The following is a 19,263-nucleotide window of genomic DNA, read 5'->3' on the forward strand; positions in this document are numbered from 1 at the left end:
AAAGGAAAGGGATTAATTGCGCCGCCCGCTAGAGAAATTGGTCCCATATTTCGTACTGGAATTTGAAGGGTGGTTTATGAGCGACTGGGTTACGCTGCTGCAGCTAACGCCGAGGCGAGTGCAGTGTTTGTCTGGTCTCAGCAGCAGAGGGAATTGTTTGTCTGGGGCTCGGCTACCTGGTCGGATTGAAGGCGGAGCGGGACAGCTCGGGGTGTGGAGCCCTGGCAAAAGGGGCTACATGGAAATGGCTTGAGCTATTCGAGCCACAGGCTGGAATAGAGCCCGTGTTCTTTGTCTCCAGCGATGGGGCAGGGCTCGCAGCTCAGCAGAAGAGCTTTGTGCCCAGCCTGGGATTGATTCCGTTCTCCCGCAATGTTTGTTATTCACAATCCACAATCTCGCCATCCAGGAGCACCGTTGCATTGATCGCTCGGATCCAGCGCTGTGCTGTCCCGGGCTGGGACAGAGAGAGGGGAACATGTACCCGGCGCTGGGGTCTTTCTACTGGGCTCCCGTGGCTTGGAAGGCCCCCCTGGGTGAGTTGGAGCTGTACAGCTCCGAGGCCGGCAGCGGGCCGCTCCTTGCCCCTCTCTTGCCCACCGTCCAGGCACCACCACATCAGGGCAGCGGGGGCGAGCTGGGCTCGGCAGCCGCGGGGAGCAGCGGAGCAGCAAGCCCCGGCCCCGGCCCCGGCTCCAGCCCCGGCAAGAGGGCAGGCAGCGGGCCGGAGCAAGTACACCTGGCCAGATGGGGCTCCGAGATCCTCCAACGCGACAGGGAAACTGCCAGGGAGGTGGAGATGCAGGATAGACTGGAGCGACTGGCGGCTGACATCGCCCTCAAATACATCCGCGCTGACCACTGCCTGAAGTACATCAGAGTGTGTGTGGATACAGGTCAGCTCTGACATCTGAGGACACAATCTGGAAAGGGCCGAATGGCCTAATTGTACTCTTATTCATTATCACAAAGTGCTGCTGTAACTCAGCAGGTCAGGCAGCATCTCTGGAGAACACGGATAGGGTCCAGACCCTTCGTATCCATGTGCAGGAAGGAACTGCAGACGCTGGTTTAAACCGTAGATAGACGCAAAAAGCTGGCGTAACAGCGGGACAGGCAGCAACTGCGGAGAGAAGGAATAGGTGACGTTTAGGGTCGAGACCCTTCTTCAGACTGAGAGTCAGGGGAAAGTGAAACGAGAGATATAGGCGATGATGTAGAGAGTTATAGAACAAATGAATTAAAAATATGCAAAAAAAAGGTAACGATGATAAAGGCTTTTTGTTTGATGAGAACGAGTTACAGACAATGAGATTCAACAGGACAATTTGAAGCTGGTAGGACGGGTGGGGGAGGGATGGAGAGAGAGAGGGAATGCAGGGGTTACTTGAAGTTAGAGAAATCAATATTCATATCACTGGGTTATAAGCTGCCCATGTGAAATATGTATCCATGTTCTCCAGCGATGCTGCCTGACTTGCTGAGTTACTCCAACACTTTGTGTCATTTTGTACATTAAGTTTTGTTCTTTGTTTCTACAGCTCTTTCTTTTGGCCGAAAAATTAAAACACACACACACACACACACACGAGGTCAGACACGATAACAAAGACTGAGAAAGCTGGAAACACTCAGCAGGTCGGGCAGCACCTGTGGAGAGAGAAACAGCTCTCCAGGAGGAAAGTTCCAACGGGAGGTTTAGCTGTGTTGCTGTTTCATATTGACAGCGTTTTGCTTTAGTGGAGAGATCTCCACCCTAAATATTATCTGACCTTTTCCTACCACAGCGTGAAGAAGGGTCCCGGACGACCCTGTACGTCACCTATCTATGTTCTCCAGAGATGCTGCCTGACATGCTGAGTTACTCCACCACTTTGTGTTTTGCTCAAGATCCCAGCATCTGTAGTACCTTGTACTTCCATTGTTTTACTTTTGTTCGATAACTTTATGAGTTTCAAAGTAGAGGGTTACTTTGTGTAAGAGTGTATGGGGCATGCAAATTCTGGAGAGAGTTCGAGAGAGTCAAGAGTCAATTCAAGAGTGTTTTATTGTCATATGCCTGCAACAGAACAATGAAATTCTTACTTACAGCAGCAGCACAGCAGGTTGTCTGAAGAATGATCTCAACCCAAAATGTCACAGATCAAGCCTGAAAAAGGGCATCACCCTGAAAGATCTCCTATCCATGTTCTCCAGAGATCTGTAGAAACAAAGAAATGCAGATGCTGGTTTATACCAAAAATAGACACAAAGTGCTGGAGTAACTCCGCGGGTCTGGCAGCATCTGTGGAGAAAAAGGATGCTGCCTGACCCGCTGAGTTACTCCAGCACCTTGTGTCCTTCTCCAGAGATCTGCCTGACCCGCTGAGTTACTCCAGCACTTGGTGTCATAACAGGATGTAGTAGATAAGGCTTACTTTTGGAAGCAATCAATAAGTTGCAGTTTTTTGTGACAGATTTTTCATGCGGTGAGACTTTACTGAAACTGTTTGTGTATTGTTTTACATGCCCCCGGTTGTGGATGGGTGAATTCTGCATTGACCTGATCTTGCATTGATCCTTCCCCAGCTATTCTGCAGGAGCCCGGTGGATATGTGCTGCTGGACGTTTTGAACTCGTTGGAATCGGAATATAGCATTGAGCCGCAGTCAGTCCCCTCCACCATTACATGGAGAAGACAACTGCCTCAGGTCATCTTGGACCAGCTTTCTGAGGAGGTAGGCAGATGGGATGAGTTCTCTCTTTCCATTGATCTGTGGAGTACAGGTTTATTATTTTGGATTTTAGGGGCAGCACAAAAGCGCAGCAGCAGAGATGTCCTGGCCTTTTTCTGACCTACAGTTCCCTTCCCTCGACTTTCAGTCCCAACCTGACACGTCACCCATCCTCTCTCTCCAGAAATGTTGCCTGACCCGCTAAACTACCTCAGCACTTTGTGTCTATCTTTGCCAGCATCTGTAGTTCCTTTCTACACAAGAGCTGCTGCCTCAGAGCACCTGAGACGCGGGTTCTATCCTTACACGGGTGCTGCCTGTGCGGAGTTTGGATGAATCTGTGCTCGGAGGGCACAGGGACATTGGTTTAGGTTTAGGAGTATCTTTAGGTTTATTATTGTAACGTGTACAGTGAAAAGCTTTGTTCTGCATGTAATCCAAGCAGATCAGATAATGCTATACATAATACTATACATTTCAAGTCAAGAGTCAAGAGTGTTTTATTGTCATATGTCTCAGATAGAACAATCAAATTCTTACTTGCTGCTGCACAACGGAATATGTAAACATAGTACATAACGCGAGAAAAAAAGTTCCGTGTGTATATATATACACATGCACACATACTCAATAGACAAACAAATATAGTGCAATAATAATAATTATCTGTTGTAGTTCAGAGCTTATTTGTTGTTGTATTTAATAGCCTGATGGCTGTAGGGAAGAAGCTGTTCCTGAACCTGGACGTTACAGTTTTCAGACTCCTGTACCTTCTTCCCGATGGCAGTGGTGAAATGAGTGTGTGGCGAGGATGGTGTGGGTCTTTGAGGATGAAGGCTGCCTTTTTGAGGCAGCGACTTCGATCGATCCCTTCAAGGGTGGGGAGGTCAGAGCCGGTGATGAACTGGGCAGTGGTCACAACTTTCTGCAGTCTTTTCCACTCCTGGACGTTCAAGTTGCTGAACCAGGCCACGATGCAACCATTCAGTATGCTCTACTGTGCACCTGTAGAAGTTCAAGAGAATCCTCTTTGACATACTGAATCTCCGTAATCTTCTCAGGAAGTAGAGGCGCTGATGTGCCTTCTTTATAATTGCATCAGTGTGCTGGGTCCAGGAAAGATCTTCGGAAATATGCACGTCCAGGAATTTGAAGCTCTTGACCCTCTCCACCATCGATCCGTTGATATAAACAGGATTGTGGGTCCTCATCCTTCCCCATCAAAGTCCACAATCAGTTCCTTGGTTTTACTGGTGTTGAGAGCCAGGTTGTTGTGCTGGCACCATTTGGTCAATCGGTCGATCTCACTTCTATACTCTGACTCATCACCATCTGTAATTTGTCCAACAACAGTGGTGTCATCGGTGAACTTGATGATGGCGTTCGCACTGTGTCCGGCTGCACAGTCATGGGTATAGAGTGACTATAGCAGGGGGCTGAGCACGCAGCCTTGAGGTGCTACCATACTGATTGTTACTGAAGATGAAGTATTTCTGCCAATTCGAACAGACTGTGGTCCGTGGATGAGGAAGTCGAGGAAAGTGTGAAGCCTTGAAAGTGGCTTACAGAACATTGGCCTTGATCGGTCCTATTGACAATAGAAGTTGGGAGGTTAAGTTACAATTGTACAAGACATTGGTGAGACCACATATAGAGTATTGTATTCAGTTGGGGCCACTCGGTTATGGGAAAGATTAAGCTGGAAAGGGTGCAGAGAACTTACGAGAATGTTGCCAGAACTCGAACGGTCTGAGCCATTGGGAGAGGCTGAGTAGGGTTGGACTTTGTGTTCAAAAGGGAACTGCAGATGCTGGAATATCGAAGGTACACAAAATTGCTGGAGGAACTCAGCGGGTGCAGCAGCATCTATGGAGCGAAGGAAATAGGCGACGTTTCGGGCCGAAACCCTTCTTCAGACTGATGGGGGGTGGGGAAAGAAAGAAGGAAAAAGGGGAAGAGGAGGAGCCCGAGGGCGGGCGGATGGGAGGGTGGGAGGAGACAGCTAGAGGGTGAAGGAAGGGGAGGGGACAGCACAGGCTAGCCAAATTGGGGGAATTCAATGTTGATGCCATAGGGGCGCAAGGACCCCAGACGGAATATGAGGTGCTGTTCCTCCAATTTCCGCTGTTGCTCACTCTGGCAATGGAGGAGACCCAGGACAGAGAGGTCGGATTGGGAATGGGAGGGGGAGTTGAAGTGCTGAGCCACCGGGAGGTCATGTAGGTTAAGGCGGACCGAGCGGAGGTGTTCGGCGAAACGGTCGCCCAACCTACGCTTGGTCTCACCGATGTAAATTAGCTGACATCTAGAGCAGCGGATGCAGTAGATGAGGTTGGAGGAGATACAGGTGAACCTTTGTCGCGTCTTCCCACCCTGCCCCCTGTAAAGACTCCATCCCTTACTCCCAATTCCTCCGCCTACGCCGCATCTGTTCCCAGGATGAGACATTTCATACCAGGGCATCGGAAATGTCCTCGTTCTTCAGGGAACGGGGATTCCCCTCCGCCACCATAGATGAGGCTCACACCAGGGTCTCATCCATACCCCGCAACACTGCTCTCTCTCCCCATCCCCGCACACGCAACAAGGGCAGAGTCCCTCTGGTCCTCACCTTTCACCCCACCAGCCGGCAAATACAACACATAATCCTCCGCCATTTCCGCCACCTCCAACGTGACCCCACCACTCGCCACATCTTCCCATCTCCCCCCATGTCTGCCTTCCGCAAAGACCGCTCCCTCCGCAACTCCCTCGTCAATTCTTCCCTTCCCTCCCGCACCACCCCCTCCCCGGGCACTTTCCGTTGCAACCGCAAGAAATGCAACACCTGTCCCTTCACCTCCCCCCTCGACTCCATTCAAGGTCCCAAGCAGTCGTTCCAGGTGCGACAAAGGTTCACCTGTATCTCCTCCAACCTCATCTACTGCATCCGCTGCTCTAGATGTCAGCTAATTTACATCGGTGAGACCAAGCGTAGGTTGGGCGACCGTTTCGCCGAACACCTCCGCTCGGTCCGCCTTAACCTACATGACCTCCCGGTGGCTCAGCACTTCAACTCCCCCTCCCATTCCCAATCCGACCTCTCTGTCCTGGGTCTCCTCCATTGCCAGAGTGAGCAACAGCGGAAATTGGAGGAACAGCACCTCATATTCCGTCTGGGGTCCTTGCGCCCCTATGGCATCAACATTGAATTCCCCCAATTTGGCTAGCCTGTGCTGTCCCCTCCCCTTCCTTCACCCTCTAGCTGTCTCCTCCCACCCTCCCATCCGCCCGCCCTCGGGCTCCTCCTCTTCCCCTTTTTCCTTCTTTCTTTCCCCACCCCCCATCAGTCTGAAGAAGGGTTTCGGCCCGAAACGTCGCCTATTTCCTTCGCTCCATAGATGCTGCTGCACCCGCTGAGTTCCTCCAGCAATTTTGTGTACCTAGGGTTGGACTTTATTCCTTGGAGCAGAGGAGGTGGACGAGCGGTGATCTTATAGACGTGTATAAGATCATGAGAGGAATTGGTAGGATACATTCACAGAATTTATTATCCAGAGTAGGGGAATCCAGAACCAGAGGACATTGATTTAAGGTGAAGGGGGAAAAGATTTAATAGGAACCTGAGGGGCATCCTTTTTTCCCAATAGGCGATGGGTATATGGAACGAGCTTCCAGAGGAGGTAGTTGAGGCAGGTACTATCATAACAATTAAAACACATTTGGACAGGTGCATGGATAGGATAGGGTTAGGAGGATATGGGCCATACATGGCAGGTGGGACTAGTGGGGCATATTGGTCGGTGGTGCTGAAGGGCCTGTTTCCATGCTGTATGACTATAATTACAATCAAGTCAAACTCAAGTTCAATAGATAGAGCAAAGGGGAAGTATGGACACACAAAAAAAACCTTCTCAGATGTATTTCAAAGATTTCAAAGGTCTTTTATTGTCACATGTACCAATTAAGGTACAGTGATATGCAAATTACCATACAGCCGTACGGAAAAAAAGCAACTAGACACACAACTCCATAAAAGTTCACATAAACATCCACCACGGTGGATTCCCCACATTCCTCACTGTGATGGAAGGCAAAAAAGTCCAATCTTCTTCATCTTTATTCTGCCGCGGTCGGGGCAGTCGAACCATCCGTCGGGGCGATCGAAGCTCCCGCAGCCGGCGGTCGAAGCTCCCGTGTTGGGCCAATGGAAGCTCCTGCGGCTTGGAGTCCCCGAAGTCAGTCTCTGAGCAGAGACTACGGGCTCCGTGATGTTAAAGTCCACAAGCACCCACGGTTGGAGCTCCGAGGTCGATCCGCGATGGTAAGTCCGCAAGCTCCGCGGTGGAGCTTCTCGAAGACGGTCTCCAGCAAACGCGCCAACTCCTCGATGTTAGGCCACAGTGAGGATGGAGATACGATACGGAAAAAAATCGGATCTCCGTCGAGGTAAGAGATTAGAAAAAACTTGAAAGTCTGAAATAATTAGCCAATTGATGCATCATTTCGTTGTATTTGAAATGCTGTTTATTTGTTAATATTGATTTGTGCTTTCAGAGTAAACATTTATACAAATCTAAGGAAGAAAATCAAATTCTGGTGCTGCTTTCACCAAATTATTTCCTTAACATGGTATGGTTGCATAAACAGGTAACAATCAACCTCAGGTGTTTGGCCTGCATGATATTTTGCTTAGTGGACAGAGAGGAGGGAGGGAGGGAGAGTAGTTGAGGGATTGGTGCGGAGGGGGGAGGGGAGGGAAGAAAATAACATGGACATATAGGAAAAACCATGCACTGGACTGGCAAAGAGCAGAATATTTAGCCAACATGTTTCAGATATTAAGGGAACCAAGGGATGGGGGTTAGTGCTGGAAAGTGGTGCTGAGGTCAAAGATCAACAAAGATCTTATTGAACGATGATGACCTGCACCAGCCCCAGTGTCGTGCTTCTGTTCTGACAAACTGGTAACTGGAAAAAGCAGCGATGTAATAATAATAATAATAATAATAATAATAATAATAATAATAATAATAATAATAATAATAATAATAATAATAATAATAATAATAATAATAATAATAATAATAATAATAATAATAATAGTGACAATAAGTTATAAATCAATCGTCTGTGATGTTGATGGGTGATACAGTCATTGTAACATTGCCATTTCTTATTGGCTTGCCGCTTCTGCCAGTTCTCTGCTTGACTTCCTATTTTTCTCTGTACATTTTACTCTGCTTTGTCTCAGAATTTTCTGACTGGTGGGCTGTAGTGTGGGATATGGAGTAGCAGCCTTGGCAAAGGAGCCTTCAATGGGCCTCAATGATACTTTGTTAGAACATGTACCTAGGTACAGTGAAATGCTTTGTTTTGCTTACAACCCGGTAAAATCATGTAACAGACCTCAGCTGGACAGTACACAAGTGTCACCATGTTTTGACACCGCCAAAGTTACAAAAGTTCACTGAACAGTCCTCTCTACTGCCTGAGGCTGCACGTGGCAGCAGCCCCCCACCTCCCCACACCCCCTCCTTAGTTCTTGCCATTCCTCCCACCCTCCCCCCACTGGATCCCCCTTCATCTCGGCAGTCCCCCCACACCGGGTCCTGGGTCTGATTCTGTGTCTGGGTCGTCAGAGTTTATACCGAATCCCTTCTCAACCACTTACTCCTTCACCCTCCTGCTCTCATAAGCTTTAAAAAAAAAACTATCAGCCTTTTACTTATTCCCCTGAAGTATTTGCTCATCTCAATCCCATCTGCACTTCAATGATTCAATGGCACTGCATTGTCACATGTACCTAGGTTTTGTGATGTACAATTCAATAATATCTTACTATACATGAGCACAATCATTCCCCAGCACTAGAGTGGAAGAATAGGAGATTACACCGAGGCTGTGCACAAGGGTTGCCATGTTTCCGGCACTAAATTGTATCTTTCAAGTTTCAAAGCTCTTAAAAATCGCGTCTTAACCTGGCCTGAAAGGCCCTGCATTCCATCCATTAGATTCTCTTATGTGCAAAGTACAAACAAACTATCCAGTGGAGTACCACCATATCACCCCCAATTAGCAGTTGTAGAAAAATAGCCCGCATGCAAGAGGTGCCATGTTTGGCGCCATTATCCAAGCTCCAGTTGTTATGACCGGTGCCGAATCAGACGAGCCCCAGGCTGTTGCAGGGGCTCCAGCTGTTGCAGGGCCCCAGCTGTTGCGGGCCTCCACTGTTGCGGGCCTCCAGCTGTTGCGGGGCCTCCAGCTGTTGCGGGCCTCCAGCTGTTGCGGGCCTCCAGCTGTTGCGGGGCCTCCAGGCTGTTGCAGGGCCTCCAGCTGTTGCAGGGCCTCCAGCTGTTGCGGGGCCTCCAGCTGTTGCGGGGGCTCCAGCTGTTGCGGGGCCTCCAGCTGTTGCGGGGTCTCCAGCTGTTGCGGGGCCTCCAGCTGTTACGGGGCTCCAGCCATTGCCTTCTTTGACAACTGATGTTCTTCTCCTCGCCCCTCCACCTTTGTGTCCCGAGGGAGCCTCCCACAGCCGACCGACCTCGAGGGTGGGGTAGGCCAGACCCCGGTTCCGTCTCCTCTCCTACCGGCCTCACTCCTCACCCGTCATGTCCAACGTTGTTGCCGGCTCCATCCTCCTGGTATCTCTCTTGTGAAAAGCTGCAAATCCTTTCCACCTGAACCAGGGGTTCCCTTTCTCCTCTCATTCTTTCTTTGCCTTTTTATTTGTTTTACTGCTTGTGTTTAGGAAGCAGACCAATCTTTTGGGATTCCTTTCTTTTGTGTATTTCCCTCCGTAACTCTCTCCCTCCCTATTAATTTAAAAAAAAAAAAAATCTCTTATGATACTCTCAGAACATTGAAGTTGTGCACATGGATTACCAAGGCATGGAAATGCTTCAGACCAAGTGTGGGTAAATGGGACAAGTAATAGTGGTCAGAATAGACATGGTGGGCTCTGTTGTAATTCTTTTATTCTCAGAATAAAAGGATGTACCTGTAGAAAAGAGACGAAGAGGAATTTCTTTAGTCAGAGAGTGCTGAATCTATGCAATTCATTGCCACAGATGGCTGTGGAGGCCAAGTCGTTGGGTATTTTTAAGGCATAGATTGATAGGTTCTTGATCAATAAGAGTGTTAAGGGTTGTGGGGAAAAGTCGGGAGAATGGGGTTGATAGGAAAAGATAGATCAGCCATGCTTGACTGGTGGAGTAGACTCAATGGGCTGAATGGCCTAATTCTGCTCCCATGACTTATGAACGTATGATGGGCCAAATGGCCTGTATCTATGCTATATGATTCTATGACTCCTATGTTAGCAAATCAATGGCATCAGTTTAAATTATTTCTTTGCTTGACAGAAAATGAAAGGCGTTTTCATGGAAGACATTTGTGAAAACTTTGACAGTTTTATAATGAGAGTTCTGGGCAAGCAGTTTTACAGAAAAGCTACATTGGCTGTCATTGGATTGGATACTTACACAAGGTGAGTGTGAGCTCTTGGTTTTATTGCTGGTATTTGCCAGAGTCCTGGTCTCATTTCAGTCTTACACCAGAATAGATGTGGTGATCAGAAATGTTGAGAACCTCTTTGTAACTTCTTCATCTTCCACTTGTATAATTAGTGAGATAAAGGTTGATGTTGTTTGTTTTCCTCTCCAGTGGATAGAAACATTACCACACCCCATTGATTCATTGTAAAGGGCCTGTCCCACTTTGGTGACTCTTTAGGCGACTGCCAGGGACTAGTTTTAATGGAATTCACCCGCGACACCTGGCGTCAACGTACGACAGCAAAAACTGTCGCCACTGTCGACGAAAAGTTTTCAACATGTTGAAAATTTTGCGGCAGTCGCCTGTAGTCGCCCAAAAGTGGGACAAGCCCTAAAGTGTCTACAGTATGGTGGAACTCTAACGGTTTGGGGCTTTTCTTACTATGGCAATAAGGAGGCATTCCTTTTCCATAGAAAATGTTATTTTCACCATGTTTTGCTGGCTGAGTATATTTTGAAGATATCAAGCACATTGAATTGATGTGATGCTAAAACCACCACTGGTATCAATTTTCATGTGAATTGTGCATATTCATTGTTTTGGTCCTTTACGAAGAAAGGTAATTGTCTCTTTAAATCATTTAGGGAGAAAGGGCTTTATAGTCCAGTGAAACGACAGCTGAATTCAGAAAACACCAGGGATGAAGATTCTGAGTCATGGGTTAGCAAAGAGCTTGGCTTGACCTGTGCAGATTTGGACGAGGTCTGTGTTGCTTTTCTCTATTAGTTGGTTACTATGAGCTTCAAACTTGGTTGACAATCCACTTTGAAGAATAAGTATTTTGGGCAAAAGTCATAAGTGGGAGAATGAAGAAGGTTCCCATCCTGAAACATCACCTATCCGTGTTCTCCATTAATGCTGCCTGGCCCGCTGAGTTACTCCAGCACTTTGTCCTTTTATGTTCTTAGATTTACCGACGGTGGCTGAATCAACCAGTGCCTTCAAAACGGACCTGGATAAGCCTATGGGAAATGAGACTGATGAGATTGGACTGGTAAAAGTGAGGCAGGCTCATGGGGCTAAATGGCCTCCATTTGGTGCCTTAACAATTCTAAGATTCTATGACCAGCCCTTTTCTTGAATAAAGGTAGATTTATATTCTGGAGTAAGAAACATGCAGATGCCGGTTTACACCAAGGATAGACACAAAATACTGGAGTAACGCAGCGGATCAGGCAGCATTTCTGGAGGAACGGAATAGGTGCCGTTTCGGGTCAAAACCTTTCTCATACATCTAGTTCCCACCGCCCCCCCCGACCCGAAACGTCACCTATTCCTTTTCTCCAGAGATGCTGCCTGACCCGCTGAGTAACATAGAAAATAAATGATGGAGTGGGCCATTCAGCCCTTTGAGCCAGCACCGCCATTCAATAGGATCATGGCTGACCATCCACAATCAGTTCCCTTTTGCATTTTGTGTCTATCTTTTACATTCTGGAGGCCTTGCTACTTAAATGAATCAGTCCTCCTGAGGTAAATAGAGGCGTTTACATTTGCAAAGCATGTGTAATTTCCCTGTGCATGTTATTTCAGTGGATAGAATTGGTAAATGTCAGCAGGTTGTACTGTCGTACTCTGGCTCCGGCTCACTTCTTGCTGGTTTGTGTCCAGGTCCAGGTTGCGTTGCAGCTGCAAACACACACAACAGTTTGGTTCTTGGAGAACTGGCAACAATTTGCTGATCACATTGCAACTCTTACAAAGGCAATAGCTCGATCCCCGTTCAAGTAAGTCAAACTACAGTGCATACCCATGCAGCAGAAAAATGAACGTTTAAAAATTGATCCAGAAAATTATTTTTTTCCTGTCGGGTACAAATTAAAACCTGATATAGTACATTTTTTTTTAGCAAATGCCTGCTACAACTCATTTTCATTTATGAGGTGATGTTACTGTAAGGTTTATCTCCAAAGCCATAGATTGGTTAGATAGCCATCAATTCACTGTTATAGAGTTGGCTCTGGTGGGTTTTTCTTTTAAACAGCCTTACTACTACGACATCACATGTCTTTAGTGGAATCTTTAGTCTGACTGCAATACTCTGAGGGAGGAAATGTACACACGTCAGTCTTATACATGCAACGTTAACCCTTGTTTGGTTTATATCGATACATGAATCCTGGTTTACTTCCATAACATTCTGCAGTTGATTGAATAAAGTATTCCTCCTGATAACCGTTAATGCAACAACACAACCAATTCAGTTTTCCTACGAGACAGGATAATAAGCATCGGTGGGGTTGCATCTTGCATGCGTTTGGCTGGGTGAACCATTGTCTTCCATGGTCACAATACATTGTGTTCATGGCTTGACATTATTTCAATTCTTCATACAAGATACTTATTTATACTATTTATTCAAGGTGCACAGCATTTGGCATTGGCCTTTGCATGTCTAAGATGGTGATTGAAGGAATGTGTTTACAAAGCCAAAAAAAAACGAACCTTCTTTTGACAAGACGTTCTTGTGAAAATAATTCTGTTTAGAAAGCAAAGTGAGAGAATGACCTTCTCCTTCTGCCCTGATGGAACATGGTCCACTGGTGTGAAAGTGGATAAGGATGGAAAGGGGCTCCTGAAATTGTGGAAAAAACAGCTCCAGCAACTCAACAGGATCACCCAGCCAGTGGCCATGGCAATAGCACAAGCCTACCCCACACCACAGCTCCTCCAGCGGGTAATGGCAGCTACCTGTACATATCTGCCATTTGTTCTCATTCACATCTACGCTGACACTTTCCATCCATCTTAATAGATTCCACTATTCATCTTGCTGTGTCATTAACAAACAGTGAAACCTTGATTGTCTGTAGTCTTTATCACCTGCCACGGTTTCCATGCAAACCAGGTGACCAGCAAGACTTGTAGCCAAAACATTAAGTTTAAAAAAAACTGGTTCCCTCTTGGTCATTGGGTTCTTCCTTCAGCCAGCCAGATAGCTGCTAATTTTCCATGCTTCCCCTGGGTTTAACTTAAAAACTAACAAGGAATTGGCAGGAAGCAAATACCTTAGAATGTATCATTAAAAAAAATGAAGTGTTGACTTCTAAACATACTAGAAAGTGGATAAGATTAAAAAAAGATAAATCATAAAATAGAAACTAAGCTGGGGCTAAGGGGACTTGAATCCATTTGCATTTTAATTGTTTCTCAAGGATTAGTTAACAGTTCAATTATTATCGCAATATATCTCAAGAGTGAAGAGTTTAATTGTCATGAGTCCCAATTAAATTAAGCACAACAGAATATGCAAACATGGTACTCTGTAAACAATATAATAATTGATAAGTGTATATATATATATACAATAAATAGATATACACACACATATACATATACATAAAAATAAACAAACAATAATAGTGTAAAAAAACAAAACAAATGTCCCCAAATGTCTGAAAATATTGGTTGCCAGGAGACAAAGAGGGCCCACTTCATCAGGGGCCCACTTGATATAGGGGCCCCACTTGCCATCGGGCAAGCTGACACCCTGGCCAGTCCGCCACTGGTTGTAGGGAAGCAGCTGTTCTTGAACCTACATGTTACAGTTATCCGGCTCCTGTACCTTCTTCCTGATGGCAGGAATGAAATGAGTGTGTTGCCATGGTGGTGTGGGATTGATAATAGAAAGGGACGTGGGCAGCCGTGGCATTTTTCCGGGCAAATATTCCCTCATTCATTTGGGACATTGTCTTTTTAGGGGGATAATCGAGGATCTACTGTGTTTGCTTTGCAAGCTTCAATAACAATGCTTCAAAAAAGCAGTCATCCAAATCGCTTGCCTCTTACTTCAAATGCACATGAAATTCTGTTCGCCCAGTTTCACTTTGCTGACTTTATTAGCTTTAAGTTAAGAAATACCCCGTTGTTCAACTCTCATCCTTACTTTAAATTTCCTTTGTGTTCTTCCTCTTTACCTCAATTTTCAGATATATCTTTATGTAACTCTCATATCAATGCTGCTCTGCTTCTGGGTTCTATCGACTGTAACCACTTTTTTTAGTTTAGTTTAGTTTAATGTTACGTGTACTGAGGTACAGCAAACAGCTTTTTTGTTTTGTCCTATCCAGTCAGCAGAGAGACTATACATGATTACAATCAAGCTGTCCACAGACTACAGATGCAGGATAAAGGGAATAACTTTAAGTGCAGGATAAAGTCCAGCAAAGTCCAATTAAATATAGTCCGAGAATCTCCAATGATGTAGTTCAGGATCGCTCTCTGGTTGGTGACAGGATGGTTTTCATGCATGATAACAGCTGGGAAGAAACTGTCCCAGAATCCGGAACTAAGCTCTCACACTTCTGTACTCTTGCCTGATGGGAGAAGAGGGGGTGACCAGGATGACTGTCCTTGATTATGCTGCTGGCCTTGCCGAGGCAGCGTGAAGTGCAGATGGAGTCAATGGAAGGGAAGTTGGTTGCATGATGGTCTGGGCTGCGTCCAGAATTCACTGCAATTTCTTGTGATCTTGGGTGGTGCTGTTTCCAAACCCATGCTGTGAAGCATCCCAATAACTTCCTTAGTAGCTTTGTCTTCAGCTACCTATGTCTGAAGATCAGGAATTCCCTTCTATTTCTTTAACTTCACTTTCCCCAGTGACTTTGCTTATAAAATGTCTCTTTTAATATATCCATACATACCACATTTTAATTAAATTGTTTTTACTACTACTGTGAAATGTTTTAGTATGTTTTGTGATAGTGAAGGTGGTGTGCAAATGGAATTAGCGTCAGTTTTAAAATACAAGCAATTCTTCTTCTTTCGTGTCCATCTTCCACGTTTCAAATGTTGACATCGCTGTCATTGTCCATCCTGGAAAGGACGCAAGCTACCGGCGACATTCAGTGGGAGCCATCACTTATTGCAAAATATGGTGGTGGTAGCAGAATCAGCTCAGGATACTTCCAGATTCCAGCCCCGTGACGTGGGCACTTCTGCTATAATTAATACCTTGTTTTACTTTGTCAGTGCATCAGATTGAACGGGAGAAGTTGATCCATCAGCACAGAAAGGAACCCATTTACTGCAGGGTGACTTGGGGGGGAAACATATACCCTTTCTGCCACTCAACCCACTGAATCTTTGCAAGTTCTCGGAGGGAAATAATAACTGAATCCCATTCCCTATTTTCTTCTCATTATTTCTTGTAAGGGATACAGTGAATAACAATATACTGCATTGACAAACACAATATCCCAATCTTCTCTTTGCATTTATGAAAATGCATCATGCTCTACCCAGCCAAGTCTTCTCTCTAAACACAATAGTTTCAGTTTGATCCTTAAACTGCTCCAGGAGTAAGATTTATGGAGAAAAGGACTAGTGACGTTTCGGGGTCGGAACCTGTCTGAAGTTCTGATAGACCTATTTTTATCCAGCTTTCCCTCAATATGTGTTGTGTACTCAGTCTCACCCATTCTAAATGTCAAACTGATCAAAGGAAATTTGCTTTTACTTCAGGAGTTTCAACAGTAATACAAAACAAACAGAAAATTATCAAATCAATCGTTGATTCATAGCGCCAGCAGCTTGAACTCTCAGTCCCCAAAACCATCGAATGTTCGGGGTCCACGATAAAGTACACAAATAGAGAAAACCAAAGAAATGAAACAGAAAAATCAGAATCTAATTCAGGGTAAAGGCTACTGGAAAATTCACTCGACCTCCTGTGAAGAGTTAGAGTTCCACATCCACACACCACTGATCTCAAGACACTTTCTTCAAAAATCTACTTGCTTTTTTTGTTGCTGTATTTACAGCCATAATTGGGAACTTTTGCCATTGTCTTTGAAATGCTGCCAGCCTTTTGCAAATTTGTTCCAAATCTTTATTGATCTTTTTTAGCACACTTACATAGAAACATAGAAAATAGGTGCATTCGAGCCTGCACCGCCATTCAATATGATCATGGCTGATCATCCAACTCAGTATCCCATCCCTGCCTTCTCTCCATACCCCCTGATCCCTTTAGCCACAAGGGCCACATCTAACTCCCTCTTAAATATAGCCAATGAACTGGCCTCAACTACCTTCTGTGGCAGAGAATTCCACAGATTCACCGCTCTCTGTGTAAAAAATGATTTTCTCAATTTTAACTTTTCTCAACTTTAAAGAATACATTTACTTGCATAGAGAATAATCAGGATTCACTGATTTGTTTAGTGGCATTTAATTTTAGTTCACTCATTGAGTGTTTCTAATTAAAAAAATAGCAAGGCCATTTATCCACAATCACAATGTTGGATATTTCAATGCTCATGTCACACACTTCTAGAATAAGAAGAAACAGTGGTGTGAAACAAAAAGCAAATATTTGAAGATAGCAAGCAGTCTTGGACGGGAAACATTCCATCACATTTAGCTGCATCCATTAACTCATTAGATAGCTCGTCACCCATTATTTTAGTCCTGCTGTTTCTTAATTCCTTGTTAACCTTGAACAGTTCCTTCCCCCAAGCATATAAACTGTTTGTTTTACAATCACTTTTGTGACCCATCATTTTTAATTTTAACGTGTGAATAAAGCTGAAAAGAAGCTATTACTGCTGGCCAAAAAGCAAACATTCACAGACGTGCCTTAACATTCTGCATTTTAAGGCTTATAGACATTGTACGACAGAGTGGGAGAAGCAGAATCTGCTATCAGAGGTGAAAGTACAAGCTGGAGGAAAACGTGTGGATCGGCGCGTTGGACCAGACATATCTCGCAGGTTGTATATTTTCATGACTTCAGAGAATGCTGACATAGTCTTGGATAAAAGTGGGTAAACAGAGATGAAAGCTTGCGATATTTTACCATTTGCCTTTATGATTTAACAAAAAGAAACACACATGAACAAAGTTTGGCTGAATTTGAAACAGTTCAGCGTCAGAGTTGCTGTTACAGTTTGTGTAAGCTCGGAACTGATTGTTATTAAACCAAAATTAGTCTTAATTCACTATTTCATGTAATGGGTTAACAACTATGAGCAGGATAGTCAACACTAGCCAGTTTTTAAAACAATCAAGTTTTTCTGCTCATTCTATATTCCAAACACAAATGGCCACATGCAAGATTATATAATGGAAAGAAAATACGTTGCATTTTAAAGTAAGTTACAACTCTCGAATAATATGGTAAACCCTCGTTATAACTGACCATGGGGAGGGGGGATGGTGTCCGTTACTGCCGATTGACCGCTATAACAGAGTAAAGGATTACCGAGCAAGAGTATCATTGCACGAGAAGTAGAAACAAAAAACTGCAGATGCTGGTTAATACACAAAAGCGCTGGAGTAGTGGATTAACTCAGCAGGTCAGGCACTGTCTCTAGAGAACATGGATAGGTGATGTTTCATGTCGAGACCCTTGTTCAGACTCTCGGTGAGCTGGCGGCCGAGGGAGAAGTGAGGATCGGCGGAGTCATTGGTCGCGGGGTGTGGGCAGCCGGACAGGTGTGGGTTGGCAGTGGTGGTGGCAGCGGTAAGCGTGGCCTGGAAGCGGCCGAGGAGGCTGAGTGGGCCGGCAGTGGCGTCAGTAGGTCCGGCCTGGGAAGCGGCGGGGAGGCAGTCCAGCCTGGCTGTGAAGGTTGGTGGGACTGGTCTGGAAGCAGCTGGGGCGGGGGTGAGGATTGGCGCCAGCTTCGGTGGTCCTGGCCTCAGAGAGACCAGGTGAATGTTGGCACTGCGTCTCCCAGTGCCGCTGCGGGTCTGGGGTATTGCGGCAGCCAGGTGCGCGGCGCAATCCAGCGGTGGGTCCGAATCTGAAACGCCACCTATCCATACTCTCCAGAGATGCTGCTGAGCCCGCTGAATGACTCCAGCACGTTGTGTCATTCATCATTGCATTGTAACCAGCAACCTGCGTTCTCAAAGAGACAGCGGTGTCTGATTATTGTGGAGATGCACCACCCACTAGAACTGAAATCCGTTATGAAAAGGTCTGCAATAACAAGGGTTTACTGTATTTTCACAAAGTTCAGGTTCAGCAGAATGTGATAAGGATAAAATAATTGCCAGTTAAATGATTAGAAAAGTCAAAATTTATGGTAGATAAATAGAATACCATTGAAACACTGTGATCAAAAGTCTTTAATAGGAAATGAGCAGAATGGTGACATGATGCAGCCAAACGTTGCAGTTTGATCGAATGGGTCATTTGCAATGATCATTTATAAATTAGTCAGCGCACATTGAAGGTTGTGATTATTCCAGGCTCACAATATCAATGTTCCTTAGATCAGCGTGTAGGTTCAACCATTTTCAGCAGCTCATCCTTTCCATCAAAGGGTCCGATGTAGGGATATTCACCAAATGCTTACACACTGTTCATTTTTATTTGCAACTCTTCACCTTCAGCTACTGACGCATTTCCAGATTGTGTGCAGTTTAACTGAGGTAACATTCAGCCATAAGCTCAACAGTAGCAAGTAGCATTCACATTAGGCAATGACTACCTCCAACAAGAGTCTACCCACTTACTCTTGACATTCAATGCCATAAAGAGTGCCAAGTTCTCCTAACATCTGAAGCGATGGGGGAGGAAAGGGGGGGGGGGGGGGGGGGGGGGGGGGGGGGTCATCATAAAGTCAGTTGAATAAGCTAAACCGAATAAGGATGTGCTGGCATTGGAGAGGGTCCAGAGGTGGTTCATGAGAATGATCATGGGGTGCAATTGGCTTAACGTATGGTGGACAACTGATGGCTCTGGGCCTGTACTTGCTGCAGTTTAGAGGCACAACCTCAGAATAGAAAATACATACCTTTAGAAAGGAGATGAGGGGGAATTTCTTTAGCCACAGTGGTGAATCTGTGGAATTCATTGCCACAGGTGGCTGTGGAGGCCATTGGGTATTTTTGAAGTGGAGATTGACAAGTTCTTGATTAGTAAGAGTGTCAAAGGCTACAGGGAGAAGGCAGGAGAATGGGGTTGAGACGGAAAAATAGATCAGCCATGATTGAATGGAGCCATTATCGAATGGCAGAGTATGCTCGATGGGTAATTCTCCTATGACTTATGAATGTAATATGG

At 45.5% G+C, this 19,263-nt stretch overlaps 1 protein-coding gene across 2 annotated transcripts; it reads left to right on the forward strand.

Annotated features, from left to right (window-relative positions):
* Positions 1 to 84: 84 nt before the first annotated feature.
* eme2 (essential meiotic structure-specific endonuclease subunit 2) lies at positions 85 to 19,032 on the forward strand. Of its 2 annotated transcripts, XM_033040454.1 has the most exons (8): positions 85 to 896; positions 2,569 to 2,717; positions 7,251 to 7,343; positions 10,058 to 10,182; positions 10,835 to 10,952; positions 11,862 to 11,977; positions 12,738 to 12,927; positions 16,851 to 17,093. In XM_033040454.1, exons 1-8 carry the CDS (start codon positions 479 to 481, stop codon positions 17,019 to 17,021), a joined length of 1,380 nt encoding a protein of 459 aa, XP_032896345.1. In that variant the 5' UTR covers positions 85 to 478; the 3' UTR covers positions 17,022 to 17,093. The 2 variants fall into 2 exon arrangements, with proteins under 2 accessions (XP_032896345.1, XP_032896346.1); XM_033040455.1 differs by lacking the exon at positions 12,738 to 12,927 and having other exon boundaries at positions 16,851 to 19,032.
* The last annotated feature ends 231 nt before the right edge of the window (positions 19,033 to 19,263 follow it).

Source organism: Amblyraja radiata, chromosome 22 (genome assembly GCF_010909765.2).
Source record: "Amblyraja radiata isolate CabotCenter1 chromosome 22, sAmbRad1.1.pri, whole genome shotgun sequence".
NCBI classification, from domain to species: Eukaryota; Metazoa; Chordata; class Chondrichthyes; order Rajiformes; family Rajidae; genus Amblyraja; species Amblyraja radiata.